The sequence below is a fragment of the Colobus angolensis genome, unplaced genomic scaffold, assembly GCF_000951035.1.
Source record: "Colobus angolensis palliatus isolate OR3802 unplaced genomic scaffold, Cang.pa_1.0 Scaffold224, whole genome shotgun sequence".
Classification (NCBI taxonomy): domain Eukaryota; kingdom Metazoa; phylum Chordata; class Mammalia; order Primates; family Cercopithecidae; genus Colobus; species Colobus angolensis.
In genome coordinates, this window is record NW_012115422.1 from 6,904,289 (window position 1) to 6,914,811 (window position 10,523).

The window sequence follows — 10,523 nt, forward strand, 5'->3', positions numbered from 1 at the left end:
TCTTAACATAATTATAATATGATATAATCCAACGGTCCCAAACCGTTTTGGCACCAGGGACCAGTTCTGTGGAAGAACTGGTCCACAGAAGTTGGACCGATGGTGGGGGGTGAGGGGATGGTTTCAGGATGAAACTGCTCCACCTCAGATCATCAGGCATTAGATTCTAATAAGGAACACACAACCTAGATCCCTCGCACGTGCAGTTCACAATAGGGTTTGTGCTCCTATGAGAATGGAATGCCACAGGTGATCTGACAGGAGGTGGAACTCAGGCAGGAATGCTGGCAGGCCTGCTGCTCACCTCCTGCTGTGTGGCCTGGTCCATGGCTCTGGGGGTTGGGGACCCCGATATAATCTATATAAAAACATTTTAAAGACAATACAGCGCTACATACATGTAAGGGATAATACTAACAGTAGCAAAAGCAGCACTTCTAAATAGTGCAATTTCAACTCAGATTTCCATTTTACACTTTCATTCCATTAGTATTTGAAACATAAAAAATTACTCCCTTTCACATAAAAATTACATAATATCTGGAATTATTTACTAGAAACTCCTAGAAGAGTCATTTAAGGATGATTTCTCCTACAGCCCATTCAAGTAATATTGGCTATAAAACCATTAAAAAGAAGTTATCCACCCTAAAATCAGAAATCTAAGAGCTAAATTATTACATAAACCTTACTATAAAAATTTACATCGTGGCCAAGGCCGGCGTATCACAAGGTCAGGAGATGGAGACCATCCTGGCTAACATGGTGAAACCTGTCTCTACTAAAAAAAAGTACAAAAAATTAGCTGGGCGTGGAGGCGGGCACCTGTAGTCCCAGCTACTTGGGAGGCTGAGGCAGGAGAATGGCGTGAACCCGGGAGGCGGAGCTTGCAGTGAGCAGAGACCATGCACCACTGCACTCCAGCCTGGGCAGCACACCGAGACTCCGTCTCAAAAAAAAAAAAATTTACATTTCATTCAGAGCACATTAAACTATTTACCTGTCTTCTGGAGAGGAGTTCCTCTGATATGAATTAAGGTTTTCCCTTCTGTCATGACCAGAAGAAGGCTTTAAAAGAGGAAAAAAAGGAGAAAACATTTCAAAAGTTATTTATGTTAAAAAACATAGACTGAAATACATGGCTTAGAAAGTTGGAAGTACTTTAGAAATTGTATCAAAACATTTTTTAAATCATTAAAAATAATTCATGTAACCTAAACAATCTATAAGATAAAACAAAATTTTCAGACCATCCTGGATGGGCCTGTCTGTGGCAGGCACCTGTTTTCATTATGGACCAAATACTTCTTTTTTTTTTCCTATTTACTTTTATTTTTTATTTCTTTTTATTTTATTTTTTATTTCAATAGTTTTATGGGGAAGAGGTGGTGTTTGATTACGTGGTTAGGTTCTTTAGTGGTGATTTCTGAGACTGTGCTGCACCCATCACATGAATAATGTACACTGTACCCCAATGTGTAGCCTTTTATCCCTAACTGCCACCGCTACCCTCCCCAACCCTTTCCACGGAGTCCCTAAAATTAATTGTATCATTCTTAGTAGACCAAATACTTCTTTCTAGCCAAAACAATTCAAGGTAGAAAAAGATAATTCTCAAATTTTCGATGACACCTAGTTTATATTTTACTTCTATGTAGTAAGTTGTAATTATTATTATTATTATTATTATTATTTGAGACAGGGCCTCCCTCTGTTGCCCAGGCTGGAGTGCAGTGGCACAATCACGGCTCACTGCAGACTCAACCACCCAGGCTCAAGTGATCCTCTTGCCTCAGCCACGATATTGTACTTACCTCCTATCTCCGTTGGCTTATGAAAACCACAACTTCAGTACCGGGTAAAATAGCGGCAAGAAACTGACTCTAACATGTTTATAGAAGTTCATTTTTGGCCGGGCGCAGTGGCTCATGCCTGTAATCCCAGCACTCTGGGAGGCCGAGGTGGGCGGATCATGAGGTCAGGAGATCGAGACCATCCTGGCTAACAAGGTGAAATGCCACCTCTACTAAAAAATACAAAAATTTAGCCGGACGTGGTGGCGGGCGCCTATAATCCCAGCTACTCAGGAGGTTGAGGCAGGAAAATGGCGTGAATCCAGGAGGCAGAGCTTGTAGTGAGCCGAGATCGCACCACTGCACTCCAGCCTGAGCAACAGAGTGAGACAGGGAGACTCTGTCTCTTAAAAAAATAAAAATAAAATAAAAAATTTTGGCCGGGCGCGGTGGCTCAAGCCTGTAATCCCAGCACTTTGGGAGGCCGAGACGGGCGGATCACGAGGTCAGGAGATCGAGACCATCCTGGCTAACACGGTGAAACCCCGTCTCTACTAAAAATACAAAAACTAGCCGGGCGAGGTGGCGGGCGCCTGTAGTCCCAGCTACTCGGGAGGCTGAGGCAGGAGAATGGCGTAAACCCGGGAGGCGGAGCTTGCAGTGAGCTGAGATCCGGCCACTGCACTCCAGTCCGGGCGACAGAGCGAGACTCCGCCTCAAAAAAAAAAAAAAAAAAAGATTTAAAAAAATTCGTTTTTGTTTTCAACAAACATCAATCGAGTGTCTGATATGTATTATACTATGGTAGGTTCTAGGGAATCGAACAACATTACTTTAGGGTATAAGTACTATTCCAAATCTTTCGAAAAAAGATTTGTACCTCTTATCTCCTATCAATATACAAATAAGTAACTTCATGTAACATGAGACTGACATGAGACAGACAGTCCAGTTTGAGACTATATCCTAATTAAAAAAATCCAAATACATTAAGGAACCAAAATGTTTACCTCTGTACATAGGTAAAATTTTTTATGTAACTGGTCAACATTCAAATATTGACAAGCCTTTTTTTAAGAATTAAAATAATTTTAATTAACCATACTGTAAAGAAAAATAGCATTTAACATACCTTAATCTTGAAATCTAAGATAAACTAAATCAAACAATGAGTAACTGTTCTGCAAACTTACATGCTTGCCTCCTTAATGAAGAAAGGATATATTTTAAAATAGAAAATTATTCTGAGTAGAAATATAAGATCCAACTTCCTCTGATTTTATGACTATCTAATTAACAGCAGTTTGAGTCTAACATAATCACAAGTACAATGCAAAATAGTCTCATTAACTATTGAATTTTTTGAATAGTATCCACTAACTAATCTATATAGGTGAATAAGCATGTAATCAAAATTGATGATTTAAAGTACCACAGTTTAGCTGTTACTCTGCACTAAATTCAACCATTTTAAAATTCTGTGTCTAATATAAGAAAGTTTTAAAACTTATTTCACTTAGCAACACCGTGAAATAGAATTGTTCAATATATATGACATGGGTTTCCATAAAACTTCACATAAAGCTCTTAGGTCAAATAAAGAGCATGAGATTCATTAAATTCAATGGTAACATAAAATACAATATTTATACTGATCATTTATTACAAAACATAGTCCTTCCTGTGTAGACATTCTGAAGGTTACAATAGATAAGAAAGGCCAAGGAGCTTATGGTCTTGTAGGAGACAGAGAGGCTTATAAAAATTTCCATAATTAAACACATTAGATTATATGTTCCCCAGAATGAGAGTGAGTGAGACAGAGAGACAGAGAGACAGAGAGAGAGAGAGAGAGAGAGAGAGAGGCAGAAGAAGAAGAAGGCAGGGGGTGGCGGGGGAGAGAAGGGGGAGAAGACAGAGAACAATAAAACTGCATTACCTCCTTTTTCTTTTACAAGGCAAAAAAATTATTTTGATTACATTAAGGAGAAGGCCCCAATTCTGTGCTAATGATTTTTAACACATCTCCGCAACATCTGTTGTGAGCAAGAGGAAGAGACCAAAAATATTGAAGTTGTGAAGAAGAAGGATTTCATAAATATGATCAAGTAACAAATGACTGGCACACATACTAAGTGCTAAAAGGAGATCTTGAGTAGGAAACAATCACTGTAGCATAGAGTGCTAAGGGATGAAAGTGGGAAAATCGGGACTTGAATTTGGCTTTGGTAGATGAATAGGATTTCACCAAGTTAAAAATCACTTTTGGGTCTATTTGAAGTGGAAATACATTTCTTTTTTTCTTTTTTTTTTTTTTTGTATGAATCAAATATTAAGAACTTGAATTTCCCATCTCTTTTATCACAGAGTTTAGATTGTAAGTCAGTGCAGTAGTTGAAAATACTACACAGTCAGAATTACCTTTAAAATTTTTATAAATTGTTCATGAAGCAAAACAAATATGATGACATCATACAGTAACTCATAGTCTCCAACAACGCAGAGAGAGCAGTATGAGGAGACAAGGGGAACAAGAAGCCTGAGTCCAGTGGCTTTCAGGATCCATTAGACTTTAAGAGAAAGAGCGAGGAGGGGCTGAAAGAGGTAGGGAGCTTGCTAAGGAAGCTACAGTAAGGTTCAAGGGAAAAACAGGGGATTCTCAGTTGAAGCCTTATGAACCTAACAGGTGAGTCCTCATAATATCAAAGGAAGAGCTGAGCTTCACCTAAAGAAAGAATGAGCATCAACCCAGCTAGTGGACCCATTGTGGCTAACACAAAGGAGAGAAATGGAAGCAGACCAAAGAGAGCTGGCTGGGAGAACCAAGCCACTAAGTGTCAAGGGCATGCTAAATGAAGTCACTCACTCATAGGCTGAGGGAGAAAATGCCACAGGAGACCCATCTGGGCCGCAAGAGGGAAGCGTGGAGAAGCAGAGGCTAAGAGGAACCAAAAGAGGAGTCTGAGAAAGGCTAAACATTTCTCCCTTTGAGTAAAAGGCATTAGTGTAAAGATCTGAGTGCTCTTGTCTAACACGGCTCTGTCAAGAGCCAGTTCTGCACAAGGTCTCCTTTCTTTATGTCCCCAGCTCCTAACACAGAATCTGCCACCTACTAGGTCCTCAATAAATTAACTGTTTAAGTAACAATGGACCAATGAGTACAAGCCCCAAAGAGGCCGATTTCAGTACAATATACAAGGGTTACTGACAGATGGAACTACCTTAGGAAACTGTGAGCCCCGTGCCAAAAGAGATATGCAAGCAAAGGCTGGATGTCTACCTAGCAGGGAGGTGGGTGAGTGTCTTCTCACACTTGACAGAGGTTGGAAAAGATTGCAGCAGAGGTTGCCATACTCTACAAGTCTATCAGTTCAGCTTAATAAGCACCTACCACAGGGCCTACTGTCAAGGAGCTTGCAATCTATTGCTTCTCATTAAAGAAGGAACTTTAGGTGTGCACAGCTGTAAGAGGAGAGGAAGGGAGGAGTGCCTACATTTATAACCAAATAAAAATACAGTTCCCCCTTTACTGACTCCACGGCCCAAAAAGTGATGTCCTGGTTTTAAATCCATGCAGCTGGAAAGAGAAGGAAGTTGAGTAGTTTGCTCTTCTGCCAAGGCCACTCACAGGCAGAACAGTTTTGAAAGCAGATGGAATTACTGGTCCCTATTACTGCCCTGACCTCATCTCCTACAATTCTCCCCTTCTGATACCTGCTCCACTCTAGATTCTTTGTCTTTGCTGTTCCTTTTGCCAGGCACACTCTTTCCCCCAGATATCGGCATAGTTAACTCTCACATTTTCAAGTCTCTGCTCAAATGGCTATCTTTTCAATGGGCCCTACTCACTCCTCTATTAAAAACTGCAGCCCCTCAATGTTGAATCCCCCTACCCTATTCTACTTCTTTTCTCCATAGGACAATTCTATTACTTAACATTCTAACATACTATATAACTTACCAAGTTTATAATTTATTTTGTCTCCTCCCTACAACAACTATAATGTGAACTCCACGAAAACAAGTATTTGTTTTATTCACTATTTTGTTCAAAGTTCTTAGAACAATCACTATAACATATAACAATCAATATAACATATAACACTATTTTGTTCAAAGTTCTTAGAACAATCACTAGAACTCAATATGCATTTGTTAAATAAATGAACACATAGTCTAAAGTATAGCACAGAATAAGAGACCATCTATTCATAAGAAATACGCAAAAAGAGGCTCACATTGTAAACAGATACACAGCAATTTCCCTGCACTGTTTGTCACTTATTTTTCTTTTACATGTGATCACTCACATCATATATGCAGGCCCTGATGCATGCATCCATGTGTACACACACACATGCACGCACACACATATACACACACTCCCCTATGTTCTCTCAACTGCCCTCATGCGCACTAATACTTACACAGAGCTAAGTATCTGCATTTAAAATTGTTTAAGTTAGATGGATGTATTAGGTTGGTGCAAAAAGTAATTGTGGTTTTAAAAACTGCAAAAACTGCAATTGCTTTTGCATCAATCTAAGTGCCACTCTACTGTCTGGCTCTAATGTCCTAATTACATAAATGCATTTATTTTTAAATAATAGGTAATTGACTATAAGTTTACATCCTCTGTTTTAAGTTTCAAACACTTACTTTTATCTGTGCCACACTACTTTTCATGTTCTGTTGCCAGTTGGTCCAATAAATCAAAGACTCCTCAAACTGGTCCAAAGAACAAGCACTCAATGCTCTGAATTCCTTGACAGTTTGCTTTTTCTGTCTGCAAACATCACCTACAAAATACACCAAAGAAAGCTTTGTTAACACTAATAAAGTGTGTAAAATGATCTTTTTTCTACACAACGGACATTTGACCGCCTTATTTTTCTAAATCCATAAAACAAATATAATAACTAAATAATTTAAAAATCCTTAAGTAGTTACACATAATAACGTATACCTAACACATATAAGTAGAAAAAAAATCCATGAACAAGAGAGCAAATAGGTTTTATTCTAAGGAACAACGGGAACAAAAGTTAATTTAAAAAGAGATGTCCTATAACTGTATTAAAAGTGTTCTCACAGTGAGGGAGATACATACCTACATCATAACATAGCAGTGTGGTATTATTTTTTAAAAAACTGAGGAAACAATGACAGAAGAGAAACTCTATATAAACTGAATATAAAAATCCAATGTTTCTATATAGACAAAGAATGAAACACCCAATATCCTTGCAATAATGATCATTAAGAAATAAATACAATCCACATAGAAATTTAAGGTGCTAAACTACAATAATTATGTCTCAATGTGATCCATTAATGGCACAAAGCTTCAGACATATGCACATAGGAGAACTAAGTATTTGGCTCAGAATAAACCTAGTCATCAGCATTAAATCTAAAATCTTCAGATGTCTTTTAATATTCTAAGTAAATTTTAGTAATTTTGTGTAAGATGCTAAATTGATACTTATGTTCACAAAGAACTTGCATTCAAATATTTTATTGGAAGTACATATCTAAATGGTTTATAGTATAAGGCAACAAAATCCCAAAAATAAAATAGAAAACAAAATAAAAGGATTAAAAGATACAGAGAATACAGAGAAAGCAATGTGCTTAGTACCAAAATAACTGAATACAACTGGAAAAAAATTAATTTCAGTGTCAGAAAGGGTATAACAGATTATCTGGTCCAATTCCTTCTTTTAAAAGGGAACACTGAAAGTCAGATAAGCCATTTCAATTATAATTATGACAACTAAATTATAATACGTTAGACTTACAACTAGAAACCTACAATAAGGACACCCTGTTAAGTATTCCTTTCACCAGCACACACATACAAATAGTCTTGATATTATAAAGTGATACAGAGCTGCTATGATTTAATGCAGATGGGGATGTATACAAATTACTAAGTCAAGAAATGTTTCTATTACCATGGTTGGCATGGTGTCATGGTTAGTAAAGGCAAACATATCAATCTATAAAATATAACTGCAATCTAAAGCACATCACTGCTTATGTATGAGGCCTATAGTTAAATAGACAAATGTGAGTAACTTTACATAATATGATTATTAATAGGCTCTTTCTTCAATTAGTTGCAGTTGTTTAGAAAGCTCAACCTTGTTTTTGGCTGGCAAGTTGTACCCAAATCTTTTCTTTATGTATCTTTTTAAAGTTTATCAGCACTTTGGGAGGCCAAGGTGGGTGGATCACGAGGTCAGGAGATCGACACCATCCTGGGTAACATGGTGAAACCCCATCTCTACTAAAAAAAATACAAAAAATTAGCCAGGCTTAGTGGCGGGCACCTGTAGTCCCAGCTACTCAGGAGGCTGAGGCAGGAGAATGGCGTGAACCCGGGAGGCGGAGCTTGCACTGAGCCGAGATTGCGCCACTGCACTCCAGCCTGGGTGACAGAGTGAGACTCTGTCTCAAAACAAAAAAAAACAACAACAACAAAAAAAGATTACTCTGGATCCTAAATCCTAATGCCCACAGACTAGCCTGTCTAGAACCTTATTATGCCCACAACTATGACATTATTGTTTGAACTTAGTTTCAGAGTAACTTTTCCTACTGGATGCTATACCTTAGATAAATAATTGAGAAAATCCAGAATAAGTTATGTAAAACATTTCATAAAATCAGACTCTGTGACAGTAGCAGAGAGGAGAGGCATGCCCCTCTAACTTTAACCGTCTATTCTGATACCATGCAAGAGTTACTATCTTAATAAGCCTACGTTATGAAAAGTCAAATAAACAACATGCTTCAAAGGGGAAAGAGAGGTTCGAGACTAGAAAGTTTCATACATAGAAAAATTACACTATTTTCCTCTAAGAACTTAAATAATAAGAGTGTTTTGATTTCCAGGGCCACACTGGGTAGTTTATGTGGCACTTCTGAACAAGTTTTTTAAAACAGTAACTGAACTTCCACTTCTGAAATGACTAGGAAGTTCCTACTGAAGACAATCCTTTCACCAATAACAACCATAAACTCCTGACAAACATACAACATCCACCTGAAGGCACTGGAGAATGAACAAAAGCAGGCTCAGTCTGGAGGACAGTAGATGCCCTGAGAAAGGAGCAACATGAGTGAGTTATCCCATTTAATATAGCTTCAGTCTGAGGGCAAGCTGCAGTCTGTACCACCCAAGGGTGGCTAAAACTGATGAAAAGCTGCAGCCATTCTCATTTGAAGAACAAGTGGACAGAGTCTGAGACAACCACAGCGGCTGGAAACTGAGGGGGGAATCCAGGAGGGGAGAGAGTCAGTGGAGGGGAACCCCATATGCTGGGTATAAATTGTTCCCACATCTCTATCTCTGAACCAACACATGTACAAGACAGATTCCTGCCAAGAACTGAACTAAGATTTGAACTGTTGCTAAAGAGACTAGAGTTTGCAATTTAAGTCCAACCAAGTTAACTCCCTAAAAAGTTACCACTCCTTAGAGGAATGTAAGGAAACCACAGTCTCTATAACATAAAAATAACAATATTCAGGAGACAATTTAAAATAACATTTTAAAAATGTGGCCCAATCTTAAGGGAAAAGACAATCAAAACAGATCAATGCTGAGATGACCCAGATCCTGGAATTAGGATACCAGGCTTTTAAACCATGGTTTTTAAAACATATGGAATGATGCAAAGAAAAATATGCCTGGGAAATTTCAGCCAAGAGAAACGATAAAATAGAACCAAACTAATTCTAAAACTGAAAAATATATGAAATAAAAAATTCACTGAATACGCTTAACAGAATAGTTAATAGTTAAAGCCAAAGATAAAGAGAAAAATCTTGAGAGCAGAAAAGAAAAAAACAACATATTATATACAACGAAATAACAATTCAAATTACTTCTGACTTCTCATCAGAAACTAAACAGACCATATTCTCACTTATATGAAGCTAAAAACTTACTGGATCTCATGAAGATAAAGCAGACTGGTGGTTATCAGAGGCCGGAAAGGGGAGTGGGGCGTGGAAGATGAAGGAAATAAAAGGAGTATAAATGTATTTATTACCACTGAGCTGTACACTTAAACACGGTAAAGATGGTAAATTACATCTCTATATATTTTTATATTAAAACATTTGAAAAAGAAACGAATTGGCCGGGCGCGGTGGCTCAAGCCTGTAATCCCAGCACTTTGGGAGGCCGAGACGGGCGGATCACGGGGTCAGGAGATCGAGACCATCCTGGCTAACACGGTGAAACCCCGTGTCTACTAAAAAATACAAAAAAAGCTAGCCGGGCGAGGTGGCCGGCGCCTGTAGTCCCAGCTACTCGGGAGGCTGAGGCAGGAGAATGGCGTAAACCCGGGAGGCGGAGCTTGCAGTGAGTTGAGGTCAGGCCACTGCACTCCAGCCCGGGCGACAGAGCGAGACTCCATCTCAAAAAAAAAAAAAAAAAAAAAAAAAAAAAAAAAAAAAAAAAAAAAAAAAAAAAAAGAAACGAGACTTGAAAATAGTGAAACAATTTTTAAAAGTGTTAAAAGATAAAAAACAGTTAACCTAGAATTCAGAAAAAGCACTCTTTAAAGGAAGACAAAATGAACACATTTACTGATTAAACAAAAAACAACAACTAAGAGAAACTAAGAGAATTTATCACCAGCAAACCTGCACTACAAAAAAATGCTAAAATAAGTTCTTCAAGCTAAAGGCAAATGATACTAGATGGAAACTGTT

General features: G+C 38.1%; 2 protein-coding genes across 3 annotated transcripts in view; both read right to left on the reverse strand.

The window, feature by feature from the left end:
* The window catches only part of ZNF385B (zinc finger protein 385B), a 588,375-nt gene that overhangs the window by 567,466 nt on the left and 10,386 nt on the right, over positions 1 to 10,523 (reverse strand). The gene's annotated exons all lie outside the window — the stretch shown is intronic.
* CWC22 (CWC22 spliceosome-associated protein) overlaps positions 1 to 10,523 on the reverse strand; it is a 64,212-nt gene that overhangs the window by 43,233 nt on the left and 10,456 nt on the right. For both annotated transcript variants that reach the window (XM_011944055.1, XM_011944056.1), the window contains exons 2-3: positions 6,453 to 6,592; positions 1,001 to 1,068 (exon numbers count right to left, since the gene is read on the reverse strand). In XM_011944055.1, the coding sequence (XP_011799445.1) occupies positions 1,001 to 1,068; positions 6,453 to 6,479 (95 nt within the window). In that variant the 5' untranslated portion in view covers positions 6,480 to 6,592. The remainder of the gene's footprint in view (positions 1 to 1,000; positions 1,069 to 6,452; positions 6,593 to 10,523) is intronic.